The 18,820-nt window shown below is 42.5% G+C and overlaps 1 protein-coding gene across 9 annotated transcripts in view; it reads right to left on the reverse strand.

Moving 5' to 3' along the window:
• Positions 1–18,820, reverse strand: part of klc1b (kinesin light chain 1b) — a 43,189-nt gene that overhangs the window by 8,322 nt on the left and 16,047 nt on the right. For 2 of the 9 annotated variants that reach the window (XM_026189247.1, XM_026189245.1), the window contains exons 1-11: positions 12,429–12,509; positions 6,255–6,522; positions 5,703–5,933; positions 4,753–4,831; positions 4,301–4,529; positions 4,119–4,206; positions 3,453–3,554; positions 2,740–2,913; positions 2,014–2,113; positions 496–545; positions 169–236 (exon numbers count right to left, since the gene is read on the reverse strand). In XM_026189247.1, coding sequence (XP_026045032.1) covers positions 169–236; positions 496–545; positions 2,014–2,113; positions 2,740–2,913; positions 3,453–3,554; positions 4,119–4,206; positions 4,301–4,529; positions 4,753–4,831; positions 5,703–5,933; positions 6,255–6,503 — 1,370 coding nt within the window. In that variant the 5' untranslated portion in view covers positions 6,504–6,522; positions 12,429–12,509. The other 7 variants (XM_026189246.1, XM_026189239.1, XM_026189240.1 and 4 more) reach the window with 6 other exon arrangements.

The following is an 18,820-nucleotide window of genomic DNA, read 5'->3' on the forward strand; positions in this document are numbered from 1 at the left end:
ATAAAGTAAGTTACATAAGTTACACAAGTCTAAAAATAATAATATTTTTACAAAAAAAAAAAAGCTTCCGATACAAGTTAGTGACATACAAAGCAAATTAAATAATTAATTTCTGCCTTTGTCACGTGACCATGTTGTATAAAACACTCTTATCAGTCTCCGCCTCACCTATTGACTTTGCAGGCCTTGTACCAGCCGCCGTACTCTCCGTATGGAGTATTGTCTCTGTGCCTGCCCTGGAAGTAAATAAGAGAGAAGAGGAAGAAAAACGTGAAGGGGTGTGGTTCAAATGAATGAGCAATATTGTGTTCCTGTGTTTATGTTTAACTATCATTTAACTTCCGGGGATTAGTTCAAGGATTGCATTTCTATTATAATGAAGTGGCATGCTTTCCTCATTTCTCAGCCTTGTGTTAGAAAAGCGGTTTGAAACAAGTTTTGTTTGTTTAGCTTTTGCTCAAATTCACGCGAGGACGGTTACAGAGAGCCGCTCACCTTGCTCTCCTCCCTTTCCTCGGCGTGCATCCAGATGGGCTTGTTGTCAGCTGCAGACAGACAGGAGAGATGGTGTATGCGTTGGGATTTTAAATAATTAGCCTCATGCCTGGAAAAGTGAAATCAGCTACATGTGGTGGAAGAGTGAACGTGTGTCGCTTTGGCTAAAGAGTGAATCTGGAAACATGTGACTGAGCCATTTCAGAAGGAGGCAGAGCTGCGAAGGGGTAAAGGAATTATTAAGTATTCAAGTGCTGTACCGCCACCAGTGGGTCGAAAATGAATGTGGGTTCAACGGGTTATTCCAGTTACTACCATAATGGATTTTATAACATTTCTGAGGCTTCATATTTTTCCAAGTATTCACCAGAATCCATCTAAGATTTTAGACTGATGGCACAGTAGATCTGACCAAGCATTAAAAAAGTCAAGCATTATTTTAACTATTTAAGCCAACAGAAATAAGACTTAACAGGAAGTGAGGTCATGACTGAGGAAAGTCTAGCACCCATCTTGCTGACACCCTGGGACAGTTACTTATACCTCTGTGCATGTGCGAGCACATCAAATATTGGGCTGATTCGGGTTTCCAGTTCAGGTGGTGTAAAGAAGGGAATTTATTTATGACATTTTGTTTGCAAACTTGCAACTCATTTAAAAGATCATTACTGGTTTAGGCAAACATCTGCACCTGCTTGATGTGCTGGTGGTTTAGTAATAGAGTACGAGTGTAACAGCTTTAATAAATTTACTGCAGATTCGTCCCCAAACAAATTACAGACAGTACAAAAGCACCATTAAAATTGTTTTTAATGGTGTAGAGAGGAAGACGATACTACTGTTGAGGTAATAAAGACAAAGAAGATAAAACATGATTATTGCATAAAGTGCTGCCACCTTAAGAAGAAAGAATATTTATGGTTAACTGTTGCTGCTTCAAGTTGCGTCACCTTAACCTTCAAAGCACTTTAGTATTAAAAAAAGAAAAGAAAAGAAGAAAAAAAAATCTTACAATATTATCAAGGTAAGTGACACACAAAGAATAAACCTCTCTGAAAAAGTTGGATGTTTTTGTCAAAAGGCGTCAGAGCGCTGCTTTGTGCCAAGTGACTTTTATTCCTTTTTCAAAGCAGTCAGTCTAATCCATGGAGGAAAGCCAACAAAAAAGCTTACTTTAAACCAAAAGAGAAGAAAATTGCAAGAGTTCATCTTTCAAAGCAAACTCTTTATTTCTTCAGAAAGATCGAGTCCTCTGAATGGTGAAGCTTGGTACCGTGCTTAGACACAAGTCCACTTTTTAACCACCTGTCCATCACTGCTCGCTGGTGTGGCACAAACAGTGGATGGATAAGAAAAGTGAAAAACAACAACAAAATGATGCTGAATTACTGAGCTGCAGTTCTCCTGAGATCATTTTATAGTCATTCACTGGTAAGAATAAAAATTCTCATTTGTACTAATATAATTAAACATTTACTGCTATACATGCACGCTCCAGTAGCCATTATATGACCTTACCATCAACAGATCCAAATTCTTTCTCATGAGCACGAGTCAGGATCTCTTTGTAGAGAATCTCAGCCTCCTTGTATTTCCCCTGTTTGAGAAAGCAGGATGCCTGAAGAACAAAGAGGTAAAAGGGGATTTTAGTGTTGAACCAAACGGGCTTACTGGATCAGATTTTGCCTCCCTCGCTGTACATAAATTCTCTCCATCATCAGTGAGGCAGTGCGGACATAAGTGAAAAGGAAAGCCTTGAAGATGCAGCAGAACAGCAGATAAAAGACTACTAACCTTGTGCTCTTTAAGCAATGCTAAGTGACACGAAACAGTTCTTTAAACACCTTTTGAGGTGACAAATCTTATGCTGCAAGAGTAAATTGATTGCTAACTTTTATAAAAATCTTGTGTTGAAGTAAGTCGTGCCCTTTTGAAAGAAAAAGGGAGGGGAAAAAAACCAAAAACAAAAAAAACAGTTGAGTTTAAAAGACATTTCAAGTGGAATCTTTGCAGGCTGGCACCAATATACAAGCTCAACACCTCCGCAGAGACCAAGGCTGACAGAACAAATGATCGAGTCTGTTGGCAACCAAAGAAAACTCTGCCTGCGTTTACCTCGTTACACTCACAGCTCAACAGAGACTGCAGTTCTTATCAACAAGTACAGCATTAGAAGTGAAAGGTTTGAAAGAAAGACGAGAAAAAGGACCATGCGAGTGGATTTCCTGTCAACTTCTCGCTCACCAGGTTGTTCTTGGTTTTGGCCACATTTGGATCATCTGGGCCCAGCCTGGACTCGTAGATCTCCAGGGCACGACAGTAGTAATATTCCACCTCCTCATATTTGCCCTGATTCTGACACAGCAGGGCCAGGTTGTTCAGCTGTTTGGCCACATCTGGGTGGTCCTTCCCCAGGACCTGATGGATATCAGAAAAGTATATGTTCAGGTTGTCTTTCTGCCTCAGTGCATCTCTCCTTTCTATAGCTCCAAATCCTGTTGCTGCTTTCACCAGGCAGCACGTCAGCCTGCTGCAGGCACTCAGGAGATCTAATAAAAGGCTGGCCGATCAATAGCGAGGCTACAGAATAGAGCTTTCGGGCAAAGAGAGACTCTTTGTACCATGCTGAGCTCGGTAGTTTTGTCATGTCTCCTATCCATCTCCTTCCTCGCTCCCCCAACGCCTGCTATCCATTTTCAGCTGCGCTCTCAATTAAACCCTAATTCCCTGCTGACAAAGGAATGGCCCCCAGTGGAAACTTCACAGACAATTTAAGAAAATCATTTGCTCTTTTTCCTATTTATAGTAGCTGGTATTACACTAGCTTTGACTGACATTTTGGAAATGTTACCACTGTTAATTACTTTATAACAATGGGCTAATTGTTCACTGGTTTAGCCTTGAGATGAGACCTCGATAGCAGTGCCCTGCTGGTGCAATCCAGGGATATGGCCTACCTTTTCTCTGATCTCTAGAGCTCTCTTACACAGAGGCTCGGCCTCCTTGTACTTCCCTCTCTTTCCATACAGCACGGCCAAGTTATTCAGGGTGGCAGCAACCTGGAAAAAATAAAAACCAGAATGACTGTACTGGCAGGTTAGATTTCAAAATTCACTGTTTTCAAGGAATTATCATAGTCCGAAAATGTATGCTGTTCAGTGTTCTCAGAAAAACCTAGATAGTAAGTGCCTTGTGACAAACTGCAAAGGCCACAGTGCAGCTGAGCTTTACAGGCTTCCTTTAGGCTTTGTGGGGAGTTTTAGTGCTTCGGTGTTAGTAGTCTTACACATCTGTGCACAAAAAGGAAACGGTGTCTTTTAACGTTTCCCTTTTGGTTGCTGTATTAAAACTGCAAGGATTCAATGGTTAATGCCGGATGTACAGGCAGACACTGAACACTGATGACTGATCTCTTCAAGCCTGCAGGCACATGGTCAGAAATCCATACTTTAATAGTCGGAAAAATCTATACGGGCTGATTGAGTAGGACAGTAAAAAAGAATATTGCCTTCCTATTGAGTCTTTGGGAGTTATGAACAAACAAAAGATAACTAATCTGATCTGTCTAAACATGGATGAGTCCATATGAAGATATGGTAGCCATGGCAACCGTGAAGTCTTACAGCAGGATGGTCCTTGCCCAGGGTTTTCTCACGGATGGATAGAGCGTCGTTGAGCAGATGGGCTGCCTCTTTGTATTTATTCTGATCCCTGTGCAAAGGAGAAACAGAGAACACCATGTGTAGCTCAACAAATAAAACAGGATACACGGCACCGAAAAGCCAAACACAGTATGTTTTCTAACCTATACACCAAAGCCAAGATATTGAGCATGGTGGCCACATCAGGGTGATCATGCCCCGAGGTCTTCTCCAGGTCCTCCAAAGCTTGCTTGCACAGGGGCACGGCCACCTCGTACCTGCCCTGAGAGGCATACTGGATGACCAGGTTGTGCAAGGTTCTCAGACGTGCTGGGATCTCATAGCCTCCCTGCTGGGCTGCGACCACGGCTGCACTGTTATGTTGGTGCTGCACTGTGGGGGACAAAGGAAACGTGCAAAATCAAAAGGTCAGATTGGCTCTAGTGAGTAGAAAACTGTAACACACACCACTGTCCTGGAATAAGGTAGCCAGGTTATTTTACACCGAGATCATGCATGACACAATTTATTCAATATTATCCCGACAGCAAACCAAGAAAGACAGCTCTCTCTTATTCAGATAATCAGATGAGTCATTGTTGCCGTTTGTTCTTACTTCCTTGGCCGTGCTCCTCCTCATCATTGGGGAAGAGGTCATCCAGGGAGTCCTTTGGTGTTTCTCTGTCTTTCTCCTCCTGCTGAGAGGATGAAAAACCTGCCAGTCAGACTCTCTAACAAACAACAGGTATAATTCAAGAGTTGCCTTTATCAGACATGTGAAATGTGTGTTAACGTCTAACAGGGAGAGATGAGGCGAGCCTGTTATTTAGAAAAGTGAAGATTTCATTTACCATCATCCTTAATAATACATCACAAGGAGTAAATTTCAAAGATGAACAAAACAAATTATTTTAACAAATACAAAAATGGTAATAATCATCATCATAAACAATTAGGATGGGAACATTAAACAGACTATTCAAGAATTATTTCCCCTTGAAAGGATAAATGAGATCTTAAGGATAAACTGCACTCATCCGTCGTCACTAAAAGATTTCTTTAATGTGGAAAATGGAAGACAAGAACTTTCCGGCTCTGGCTGGATGGGCCCCTGCTCAGCTAAGCAGTTAGAGGCTGTAATAGCCTGCATCCACTATCTGTGACTAACAATATGGTAAGAAAATAGAGAGATTTATCCTTGACACCAGATCAATGAGGACCACACCAGAATGGCTCATTCCAGGAAGGAATGCAAAGTTTTCTTGTTTTAACGAAAACAGTGAGTTTTTTTCCTTGCGGCCAATTATGCTGACAGTCTCGTGTCCTTCAGAGTTATATCAGCAACTACAAGAAAAACTAAAGTCTTTTTCCATTTCCCTTCTTATGCTAAATCCAACTTGAATCTATTTAGCTGAAAATGTTCCAGTTAAGAACATAAATAAGGACGAATATATTTCCTACATGCCTCTTGCAATACAGACCATATACACACAAAAATCAGTTCTCTTCAATGTACCAATCTAATCCCACATTAAGGCCTATAATCTTTGTATAATCATTACTTACAGTGGGTGAGACATCTTCATCGTATTTTTTGAGCTGGTTCATGAACTCCAGGTGCTTCTTCTCCTCTTCCAGCTGGGCCACGCTCTGTTCACTCTTCTGCAGCTTCTGCTGGGTGTTGGCCAGCTCATCCCGCAACCACTGGTTCTCCTGGCAAAGCCTCCTCACCTGTGCGCGCAGCTTCTGCTTTTCCGACTCCACCGCGTTCAAGTGGTTGGACAGGGCCATCATCACCTGGGATAGAGACAACATTGAAGAGCAGCGATATTTATCAAGGACAAAATGTTACGGTGACAGGGCGGCAGAGTATAAACTGGGTCTGAATTTCAGTGAATCATGATCACAGCACAGGCTCAGTATAGAATGAGGAAGCTGTGAGGAAGCAGGAACAACCAAAGAAGATAATAAAACAAATCTACCACTTTAGAAACCCTTCTGTTTGTCTGACAACACACAAATTTTTCTTTCACTCATATCATCAGCGTGGTTAAACTGAATCTCCTCTTTAGGTTCAAACATACAATTCTGTAAATCCTTGTAACTTCTCAGTCATACCTGTGCTTCTCCCAAGCCCAATTCAATCATCTCCACTGACTTGCGGAGAAGATTGGACTTCTCGTGCACCAGGTTGGCCTCTTCATCCTTCTTTAGGCACTTGATGGTCTCCAGGAGGCTGTGAAGGATGGAGTTATGCTCGTTCTTCAGGGCCTCGAGACCCTGGATCACGAGCTTTGTGTTCGAGATGATCTCCTCCTGAGAAAGCTTCTCCAGCTTCTCTTCCCGTGGGTACACCATGGTGGACATCTTTTTAGCTCAGGGAAACCTGTAAAAGATTGGAGGAAAAGCCTGAGACACTGTAGGAAAATTCCAGCAGCAGCTGTAACAATTTCATAATGATGTGTCAAACATACAGCTGTGCTTGCTTAACACAGAACAGAACCTAAGAGCACAGCTGATTTGGCTCAGCTCACTGCAAATGTCAAAACACGTCTCAGTACAGTTCCTCTCTTTAACCAAATACATCTTTAGTTTTTAATGATCATTTACACAATTAGCACTTAAGGCATTCTCTGATTATGTATGTTCCTAATTCTGACAGATGCTACTCTGCTAATAAGATCACAACCTCATCCTGCAGCAAGGTGATGGCAATAAAAGGGGAAATGAATGCATGTTTATTGCTACAGCTCAGATTAGAGATTCAAATTTCATAAGAGAAGTACGTCAGCAGTTGTATAAGCACACAAATTGAGCACAAACAGAAAGAAAGAAGGGTGGCTACATAAAACATAACATATATATATATTATATTGCCTAGCTGAGAGCCATGGGACACATCATGCTGATGGAGCGACTGCTGGGACTTGGCACCTATAATAAGCTCAGGCTGGGAGCAGGGCTGCAGCTTGCTGTGTAACACAGGGCACACAGCTGCTGCAGTATGGTTTCTCTCTGGTGCCAGCACCCAAACAGAGGCCAGCCATGCTTGGTGCATGATTCACTGGCGACTGAAGGAGAGAATGATGTAGTAAAAGCTTCAGCAGCACAGCAGCTGGCCAACTCGACAGATTTTAAAAACACCTCTGCGAGTTAGTAATGTGATGGTCGTTTTTAGAAATGTCAGCCCTCGGGCGAGTCCATGGAACACTTTACCTAAATAACATAAAGATAACTTATGACTCAATGAGCCACATCACTACTGGCTACATCATGCAAATGTCAGTGCAAAACGCAGCCCTGCCCTTCCAGCTGGGGTGCAGCCAGTGTTGGAACTACTGCATTCTGCATTTTAACAGCACTGAGGAGAAATAGTTAAGGAAAAACGGGAGCTTGCAGTAACAAAAACACCAGCTGAGACCCATCCGCAGTAAAAAATAAATAAATAAAAATACACCATTAGTGAGCCACTCCCTTCTTTACCACTTCCAATTGTCTTTTAAAGCAGCAGAGAAAATAAACAGACTAAAAACAGGCCCAAAGAACTGCAGTGAAGAGCTCTTTATTTTGTATTGTGACAACAGGAAGCATGATGGCGGGGGCGTATTTGGCTTAATTCAGGCACAACCATTAATGAGTTATCAAGATAGTTGCTGATTAATTTCTCTTGGTGGACTAACTGCTGCTTTCTTATGTCCTTAAAGTCATCTTTACAGGAGGTTTATCTGCTTGCATATTCTCAGAGGACTTTGACTCAGCTTTAAATCAAACATGGTAAACAAACCCAGCTGGTTTACAGCTAGTTTTGGGCAATCATGTCCCTCCTGTGCATGTCACATCATGTAACCGCAGCTGGGCTCTGTCATGAGGGTGTTATTCATTATACTAATATGTACCACGCCGAACAGCCAGCCAGGGGCCAGCTGCTGTACAACAAAATAAGCAACTGCTGGGGTCTCCGGCTGGGCAGGACAGCAGCAGGGGCCGATAAGAGATGGGTGACCTAAAACTATTTTATATGTTATGGGGGGGACACAGAACGGTCTTAATTCTCCCCACCACCCATTTTTCTCTAATTAAAACCTTTGCTATCCTCATGAATCCGACAGATTAAATTAATTTGCGAATTCAAAACATACAAAAAAAAAAAAAAAAAAAAGCAGCAAAATTTTCTGTTTTGTGACAAATTTATCTCTAGGGAGAGAAATGACTGAACTCTCTGCACAGCCCAGGTAAAGCATGAAGCCATTTGTTTAAGCTGTTAAAACACTTCAACAATGGTATTTAGCAATGCTGAGCTTATTAGCTATGGTACCACGAGGGGAGCACGCTCGACTTCATATTTAACCACCCCTCTATACTTATTCTAATCGGGGAGCAGTACAATGGAAAATTCAAAGAGACAGCCAACCTCTTAAGAGAAGCCCCCTTTTCTATCCCAAACTGACTGAACTCTAATTAAAAGTACAAAAGCAATCCTACAGAAATATTAACTCTGTAGTGTTGTATTTGGTGCTGGCTTAGAACTGCTTTCACAATATACATTATATAATTATATAATACATTATATAATATGCATTATAAAATCTAATAATAAGCCGTTAGAAGATAAGGGTTTTAGAAGGCGAAAGCAAACATGAAAGCGAACAGAAAAGACTCAAAAGAAAACAAAAACAAAAGAAAAACCCTCACTCAGTTCCATGAAACTCAAATGCCAAAAACAAATCAACTAGAACTTCTATTTGCATGATCAACAGAGATGCCAAAGGACTGAGGCTTCATTAAAGCCAAAGCAAATATTGCAGAGACCCTTACTTTGCATGAAGGCGTGTCAGACAGCTTTATATTTTTCATCTGTGCCTGCAGTCGTTTGAAAGTCTGGCTGTGAGACGCCTCACTCCTGCGAGCACGATATGAAATGTTTTCTTTGAAAGATCAACACTGCTCGCAGATCAAACAGCTTATTACCCTGTAGAGCTCCTCCGACTCAGCTGTTTAACACCTGTATGGATGAAAGCCGGGTCTACAAGAGAAGTGCTTTCATGTGAGCCAGCATCTTTACTTTTAATAAAGCACTCCAATTAGGGAGTTTCTTTCCTCAGACGGCTCGAGTTAATATTTCCCCAAGTGTTTAAAGAGGTATATGAGAAGTCCAGCAGTCCTGTTGTTCTCTGCCCTTGGATTAATCTTTAACATTTACTTTGTTTTATGAGATCATGTGGGAGGGAAATAGCTGATATCATCAAATGGAAACACAAAAATGCAGTATGCTAGCAAAATAAATGAAAGACAACACATCTAGTTTATGACCTCTTATACCAACAAAAAGGCCAACGGTGCTTTTACGTGCCCTCGTGATGCACACGTTACTGTGCGCAGCAGTATACATTCACTCGATGCAGGCTTCAATACAAGTGACCTCATCATTGGGTTCAAGAATAATGAGGGTCAAGTATGGCCGAAGGTTCTCCAGCTTAAGTCAGGTTGCTAGAAAATGCATACCAGGAAAGCATTTTGAACAAAACTGCCAGCCCACAGCTACATGACCTGCCATTTCAATAAGCACACGACACGCATTGCTTTAACAGACGTTCATCTCGCTCCATGGTAAAGCAGATGGAGTTTTTAAGGAAATGTAGCTTTACAAAAACTGAGGTGGAATATATAGAGGAATAATAGAGCGATGCATGACAAAGTCATTAAACAAAGCGACAAATAGCTGCTAAAGGCTAAAAGCCATTCATCATATTTTCTGCTGCTACAGCTTGTACCAGAAAACAAACCTGGGTTTCAGAAGCAGAGCAGAACCTCACAGTTTGGCACGGGGAAAAGCTGGTGAAATAATGTCCTCCTCCTTGAGGAAAAGCGCTACACACCAGCAAACGGCATCATAAACCTGCCCTCCTAATCCAAAGAGAGATCCTTTGTTTTGTTTTTTTTAAAACAAACAAACACAAAATAACACAATAAACGTTCAGTGTGAAAATGAAGCGAATGGAAATGAAGCTGGACAGTAATGAGAGTGACGAATGCTAATTTTGGTGAGGATGAGGACGAGGAGCTGCCTGCGGGATGATGTGACCTTCCCCAGTGCTTCGTCAGAACAACCAGCATCAGCTTGGGTGCACGTCGGGAGACGGGCCCGCCCACAGAGGGACAAAAACAGAGGAGTGCAGAGGAGCAGGTCAGATGGGGGAGGGAGTCATCCCGATCTAGAGCCTGCTCCTCTCCTCTATACTCATCACACACAAAGGAAGAGACCTAATGAGGCACAACAGAACAGCCTCAGTGACACAGGCTCAAAATGGTCTGGCATCCTAGGAGCTCTTATATCAATACTGAGCTTATTTACATATAATACTCATCATGGCACTAAGAATGAAATGCCTCATATACCGTTTACCTTCAGCACGTCAGAAAATATTTACACTGCCATGATACGTCACTCACACAGTCGCCTCGCCCGAGCGATGTTCATAGGCTGACTCGTGCAGCAGGGGTGTGCAGTTGAGCACTGGATGGTTTGAATACTATGATTAAAGAAAATCATAATTCACAAACTCCAGGATCTCAACAGATGTGATGTGTGGACTTTAAACTGTGACTCACACCAGTTACACTCATATGTACAGACGCAGCCTAAAAATAATCTGAAAAATATAAACAGAATAGGCACGATTTAGCTCTTGTTGACCGGGAAGACAAGTTAGATGAGTCATTCTTGAAGAAGGCTCAAAGGTCATACAACTGCAATTACAGCACTTCCCACCACGAGGCCAGTATGAGAGCAGGGAACAATGTATTGAATGAAATACAATTTAAACAGAGGTCGGCGTACTCCATATTGACTGGCTCACTCCCCTCTAACCGGTGGAAATCTGGGCCTCGTACCTTCATCCAGAAGCTACAGCCTTCATTCGTCTCCATCTCCCGGGATGCCTTAAGATTCACATTATTACTTTACTTCTCGGCCAACACCATCCTCACTCCGTCTCTTTTCTTCTAACCCATCTATCATCACTACCGTCACTTGTGAAGGTAGTGCTTTCCCCCCCACTGAGATCACAACAGTGGATTAACGCAATAACAACTGGCATAAATGTGGACGCTCTGCTACCAACTTTAATTTCGTAGTCATTTTGTTTTGTCTGTGAGGCAGGGTTAAAAACTCTCATCTTAAGATAATAAGCTAGTCTTCTTTAAAATTGTCTGTGTTTAGTTGTAAACAATCCTACTAGCCTACCCTTTTTGAGAAAGGGTGTGATGCATACTGGGAGAGGAAATGGGGGGAAAACGGCAGAGAGGAGTCAGCAACTTCCTAGCCAAGCCAGTGGGAGAAACCAAAACCATCTCCCAAGGGGACGCCTTTCCTGTCCACTTGGTGAAGTTTGACACCACCGGATTAATAATCCTTATTTCCTGCACAATAAAACAGCAATCCAACACAGTGTCGGTATCACTGTGAGAGACACAAAGGAGAGCCAGCCAACCCAGAGGGTGTGGCAGGGCCTGGAAACAACCAGCAGGGAGGTGCCACTGACTGTCCTCAGTCATCCATCACTACACAAAACCAGCAGCTGGAGGGCTGCTTCCCACTAATGGCTGTCTGACAAATGAATATGCCTGCGTATTGCTAGGAAAAAAGAAGAGATGTTCACTTCAGCATCGTACCATGCCGAGGAGTATTATTCAGGAAAATCAGACACCTGTGACGAGATCGCAGTTCCCCACAAACAAGCCGAGAAGATAATGACGGGAAACAGCTGAAAACAGAGGCGCCATCCTAAAGTCGTGGTAGTTACATATTAATAGCACTGCACTGCCGCTAATGTGGACAGAAAGCTCTGTGTACATTTTGACATCACTTCAAAGCGCAAAACACACCAGGTAATCTGACATCTGACGCTTTTCTAGAATAACACAATTTCATATAGCTTTAGCCATCCATGACATTTTCTTCTTTCACCTACCAATTTCGTTATGATCTCTAGGGTCACACTTGAATTTTGATGGGTTTACCGTGGGTTTTTTAATGATCGAAGACTCTTTAGTTTTGAAAGCTCTTACTGCCCGATCTGTGTAGAGCTCCGCTCAGCGCCCAGCTAGCTCTCAGCTAGCCAGCGATAGCGTCACCACTCCCCGGCTAAATGTCGCAAGTTCATCCTTTTCAAAGCGCAGAGCTGCTCATTTCTATACGCAGCATCTAAAATCCATGCTCCCGAAGCACACAACCGCACACACAAGCTCACACAACACTAACGTTTCACGGAGGAAATACAGCTTTTCACTTACCGAGAGCTGGGACTGACGGCTAGCTCAGCCCCTTTAAATCCAAAATGTCTCCGACACGGCAGCTACCCAGAAGCCTCTGCGACTGGCCAGACCGAGAGTGACGTCATGCTTACTTTTCGTCACTTTTCGTTTATCTATCTAATACATAACAAGATAGGGTCACCCATATAACCCCAGAACAACAAATGGACATAAGTGTGGTTTGTTCGGCTTAATTTTTTTACTTACAAAGAAATCCCAGTACGCTATGAAAGCCCATAAATGACTCTACAGCAGAATTCAAATTAGGATGTAGCGCCACCTGGTGGATATGAGTATTTAAACTGTAGCAGTTTGGAAACATTTTCTAGTATATTTTTGGTCAGATGATGAAGCTGAAAATATGAATTTGTTGAGGAAAAAGACACACAGACAGACAAATAGGTCTCTTTCAATCACAGTATGAAGGATATTGAACACTAGATAGAAATATGTGCGTTGTCAGGCTGGATGAATAGTTCATTTCCCAAGCTTTTACAATAGAATAAAATAGAATAGCCCTTTATTGTCATTGTACATGTACAACGAAATTGTGTTTGCTCCACACCAACTATGTTGGAATTAAATATAATTGGCAGACAGCAAGAATAAGTAGCATACAGGAGATATACATTCAAGAGGGATATATACAAGCAATAGAAAGGCACACATTGGAGAAAAAGTTGCAAAGTGCTTGGAGGTAGTGCAAAGAAAAAGACTTGGCCTGAATAGAGTCCGTGTGTCTGTGAGTGCCCTGAGTGATTAGGGTTACTCAGTGTTAGTGAGTCTGGAGGTGTGGGACCTGACTGACCTGAGGCGTCGACCAGAGGGCAGTGGGTCAAACTGTACGTGGTGCACGGGGTCACCTATGATGGTCCTGGTTTTTCTGAGACAGGAGGATCTGGTGATGGGCTCCAGGGGTGGCAGAGGGCAGCCAGTGATTTTTTGGAGCGGTTTCAATGACCCTTCCTGTTCTCAGTAGGGCCCCTGCGTACCAAACACCCAGGCATTGGAGAGCACACTCTCCACTGAAGAACAGTGGAAGGCCAGCAGCAGAACCAACGCCCTTCTTTACCAGGGTGTTGGTGTTGTGGGTCCAGGTGAGATTGGTGGAGAGGTGGGTGCCCAGAAACCTGAAGCTGGAGACAGATTCTACCCATTCTCCAGGGGGGGAGTGGACCTGTCTGTGCCTCCTGAAGTCCATTATGAGTTCTTTTGTTTTAAGGATGTTAAGCATCAGGTTATTTTCTGAGCATCAGTAGTACAAGTTCTCTACCTCTGCCTTGTGCGCTGTCTCATCTCCATCAGAAAGGGTGGTGTCATTGGCATACTTGATGATGACGTTGGTTGGTTGGGTTGGTGTACAGGGCTGAGAACGTGGCCCAGCAGGCATCTGGTGCATAGTGACAGAAGGGGGTAGGGTGGGGGCCAAGTGGGACTGACTGAGGCCAGTTGGTTAGGTAAGGCTTCTGACACCAATGCCAGCTGACATTGTTTGCACTTCTTTGTTGTTCAGAATCTTATTTGTATTGTTAATACTTGCTTTAATTTTTTTTTAAAACTTTATTCTGTTTTTATTTTTGTTTATTAGGTGCTTTAAAAAATAAACTTAAAGGCAAGGAATGTCTACTCCATTTTCTCCAGATACAGAGAAATGTATTATTCAAAACTTTGCATATTTGTCATATGGTTTGATATTTGTATGAAGGCAAGCCTGCCCTCTAGAGGCGGAGTTTAATCTAGCTGTCCTTAAAGCAAACATTTAAACAAGAGAAGCTACAAATGCAACAAAAGGGTCAGCTTTAACTGACCTGCTATGCATTTTCACTGCTATGCAGATGACACCCAGCTCTAACTGTCCATGAAGCCAGATAACACACACCAATTAGTTAAACTGCAGGAATGTCTTAAAGACATAAAGACCTGGATGGCCGCTAACTTTCTGCTTCTTAATTCAGATAAAACTGAGGTTATTGTACTCGGCCCTGAAAAGCCTAGAAATATGGTATCTAACCAGATTCTTACTCGGGATGGCATTACCTTGGCCTCCAGTAATGCTGTGAGGAACCTTGGAGTCATTTTTGACCAGGACACGTCCTTCAATGCACATATTAAACAAATATGTAAGACTGCGTTCTTCCATTTGCGCAACATCTCTAAAATTAGAAATATCCTGTCTCAGAGTGACGCTGAAAAACTAGTTCATGCATTTATTACTTCCAGGCTGGACTACTGTAATTCATTATTATCAGGATGTCCAAAAAACTCACTGAAAAGCCTTCAGCTAATCCAAAATGCTGCAGCAAGAGTGCTGACAGGGACTAGAAAGAGAGAGCATATTTCTCCTGTATTGGCTTCCCTTCATTGGCTTCCTGTTAAATCCAGAATTGAATTCAAAATCCTGCTCCTCACATACAAGGTCTTAAATAATCAGGCCCCATCTTATCTAAATGACCTTGTAGTACCATATCACCCTATTAGAGCACTTCGCTCTCGCTCTGCAGGCCTACTTGTTGTTCCTAGAGTATTTAAAAGTAGAATGGGAGGGAGAGCCTTCAGTTTTCAGGCCCCTCTTCTGTGGAACCAGCTTCCAGTTTGGATTCGGGAGACAGACACTATCTCTACTTTTAAGATTAGGCTTAAAACTTTCCTTTTTGCTAAAGCATATAGTTAGGGCTGGACCAGGTGTCCCTGAATCCTCCCTTAGTTATGCTGCAATAGACATAGGCTGCCGGGGGATTCCCATGATGCATTGAGTTTTTCCTTTCCAGTCACCTTTCTCACTCACTATGTGTTAACAGACCTCTCTGCATTGAATCATATCTGTTATTAACCTCTGTCTCTCTTCCACAGCATGTCTTTTATCCTGTCTTCCTTCTCTCACCCCAACCGGTCGCAGCAGGTGGCCCCGCCCCTCCCTGAGCCTGGTTCTGCCGGAGGTTTCTTCCTGTTAAAAGGGAGTTTTTCCTTCCCACTGTCGCCAAAGTGCTTGCTCATAGGGGTGTGATGGCATCAGCCACACAGGGGTAAATTAGTCCATTTTTCACTTTATTAGTTTGCTTTGCAGTTTTCTTCATTAATCATTTGGTTAAACCTAACACTGGTATTATGAGGCGCGCACATAGTAACATTGTGTGGTTTTTCTAAAATGTTTTGTTATATTAATTATGTTTCTCTTTCTTTGAGTTACCTGGGTTTGGGCGGTGGCTGTTTCCTGTCTGGGCAAAAGGCGTGGCTGAGGACTCTGGGGACAAAATGCCTGCTCAGCAGGACCAACCATGGGCTTACCAGGAGCAGGGGTGTTTTAGGCTTAGTTAGGTTATTCTGTGCTTAGTTAATATTAGTGTGTGTTTTTGTTTTCCCCCCTATTGTGTTCAAATGGTTTGGCCAAATCATTATAAAAGCTACCCTCATGTGTCTTTTTTAATTAGGTCAGTTTGTGAGTTAAGTTGTGTCTCACTTTGTTGTTTAAGTTTTGGAAATTACTTTTTGTAGAGTTATGACCTGTTTTATGGGCCTGCTAAGTATGGTTTTGAATTTTGTTAATTTTGGACTTTTTGAGGGTTCAAATAAAGAAAACCCTTTTTGAAGATATTTTTGCTTGTGTCCTCTTTGCTTTGGCTGCTTGGTCCCTCACAATTGGTGGCAGCAGTGGGATCTGCCAGTTGAGGACACAGTATTTTTTTTCTTTGAGGCTTTTTCACCCCCAGAAAAAAAAAGAAAAATGCATCGTGGAGGAAAGGTGGAAAAGAAGAAAGGAGTAACTGTTCAGAAGGAAGCTGATTCTGAGGAGGAAATTGGAGTCTCTGAAATGGTGGAGAGCACTGAGGTTGAAGAAAGGGAGCCATCTCTGTCAGATCTGATGTCAATATTGCAAGCTCATATGGGTCAACGGGAGGCTCAGGAAGCAAGGCAAGAAGAGGTAACTGCACGACAAGAACAAAAATTCAAAGCATTGCAACATCAGTTTCAGCTTTTACAGTTAGAGGTGCAGTCCCGGACATCACCAGTACCAGAGCTACCATTACCTACCACAGAGTCACCAGAGTCAAGGGAGCTACCTCACATTCCTAGTTCTCCTCAAGCTCAAGCTGGATCCAGTCAGTCATTATCAGGTCAGTTTTCATTGCATGAACCCAGACTGGAAAAGTTGACTGATAGTGATGATATTGAGCATTTTTTGACTACATTTGAACGCATTGCCTTAGCATATCGTTGGGAAAAAACAGACTGGGTTTTTCGATTAATACCACTGCTAACGGGCAAGGCAAGAGGGGCATACGTTCTAGGGGTGCAACGATACTCGTATCGATATTGAACCGTTCGATACAGTGCTTTCGGTTCGGTACGCATATGTATCGAACAATACAACATTTGTAATTTTATCAACTTTCCTTCTGACGATGCTGTCTGTGTTGAGCGCTCAGTGAATCTGTGTTCGACTACTCCGCCTAGGCTGCACTGTCCAGCGCAGATCCACTGAGCGCTCAACACAGACAGCATAGTCAGAAGGAAGAGCGCAGGGCAAGCTAGCGAGACAGAAGTTAAGCTCTACTTGCAACAGGCAAATTGACCCTCATTCAGATCTGGCGTTTGGAATTATTTTGGTTTTCATGTGACGTATGACCCTGAAGGTAAGCGAGTCATGGACTAAAGTAAAACAGTATGTTGGATGTGCCATGCAATGTTCAATTACATTGGTGTGAACTAGTGTGTTAGCGCAGTTAGCTGGTTAACGTGTTGGCCGTCTAGCCCCATGCACGGAGCGATCGGCGGTAGCTCGTTAACGGAGATTTGCCGTGTTGTGGCGTTAAGGTCATTTCAACGAGATTAACCTGAATGCACTAGTGGGAACACAACGAATATGACTGCACATTTACGCCGACATCATCCTAGTGCAAAGACAAAAACAACAAGCATGCTACTAACTTTAGCCGAGTCATTTAGACAGCTGTTAGCACGTGATTCTCCTTATGCTGCTGAGAATATAGCCCAGAAGAAGCGGATAGTATAGCTTTTATTTTGGAAAGAGACATTTCTCTGTAATAAACTCTCTTTTCCAAAGATAAGTGATTCCTCAATCAGATACAGGGCTTGCAATATCGCTAGCCCGACGATTTTTTTCAGTCGGGCTACCAAAATCTATCTCTTCCCTGCCCGTCGGGCTATTGTAGGAAGGAAAAATATATGTCAATGCTTTTGCATTCTTTTCAGAAATGTAGCTGGGTAATTATGTCATTGGCATCGGTGAGCCACTGTCAATATGTGACATATTGAAGTCGCGTTTGAATTTGCGCTTGTTTTTTTGCTTTCACTTTGCAATCATGCGAACTGTGTATAGAGAGCGACAGCACTGATCTGTGAGTGATGATAATTTGTGCACCAATTCCTCTGACATCGTCTTATTAATCGTTAGCTTACTATGCAAACATGACAAGTGAAATCTCCCTCAGCTTAAACATGTGAGAGGTTGATCGCGCAGAGAATCGCTGAGCTTATGTGAGTGCATGTGTAAAAGCATTTCAGTTCTGCTGAGCCAAATAAGACAGGTCAGGGTGAAGAAGTGACAGCCAAAGAAAAGCTTACCACAAAACGGAGAAGTTATGACAAATCAGACTATAAGGCAAAAAGAAAGTGCAGCTTTATGGTTTCATGGACAAAAGAATTTCTGTGGCTGCAATATGACGAGCTAAATAACCAGGGCTGCACATAAGTGGTTCGCAGGTGCGCATTCGCTGTCAAAATAAAAAACACGCACAAGGGTTAGGGTTAAATTTAAAAACTGTACTTTTGAGTTAAAATATATATTTATAATTTTAATAAATGACAAATTAAAAATGCATGAACATTTTTTTGTATCGAAAAAATATCGAACCGTGACACCAAAGTATCGAACCGAACCGTGAATTTTGTGTATCGTTGCACCCCTAATACGTTCATATGGATATTGATGACTCTCTCAGCTATGACAAAGTTAAAGTTGCAATTTTGTCCAAATATGATGTTAACCCTGAGACCTACAGGCAGCGATTCCGTTCACTGGAAGTCAGGCTTGATGAGAACCCTAAGGAGTTGTATGCTCGACTTAAAGATCTGTACAGGAAATGGATTCAGCCAAAAGGTAAAACGAACCAAGAAATTGGTGAAATAATCATCCTTGAACAATATTTGAGAATGTTGTCCCCTGAGCTACAGGTTTGGATTCGAGAGCACAATCCGTCTTCTGCAGCGAAGGCAGCTGAGCTGGCAGAAGTTTGTAGCTGCCAGGAGGAAAGGGCAACCTTGGACCTGTAATGCAAATAAAATGCCAAAGGAAGGCCCCAAATCAGCCCAGATGTATCATCAAAGGCCATTGTCAGCAGAAAAAACTCCTG

The sequence above is a fragment of the Astatotilapia calliptera genome, chromosome 13 (genome assembly GCF_900246225.1).
Source record: "Astatotilapia calliptera chromosome 13, fAstCal1.2, whole genome shotgun sequence".
Classification (NCBI taxonomy): Eukaryota; Metazoa; Chordata; class Actinopteri; order Cichliformes; family Cichlidae; genus Astatotilapia; species Astatotilapia calliptera.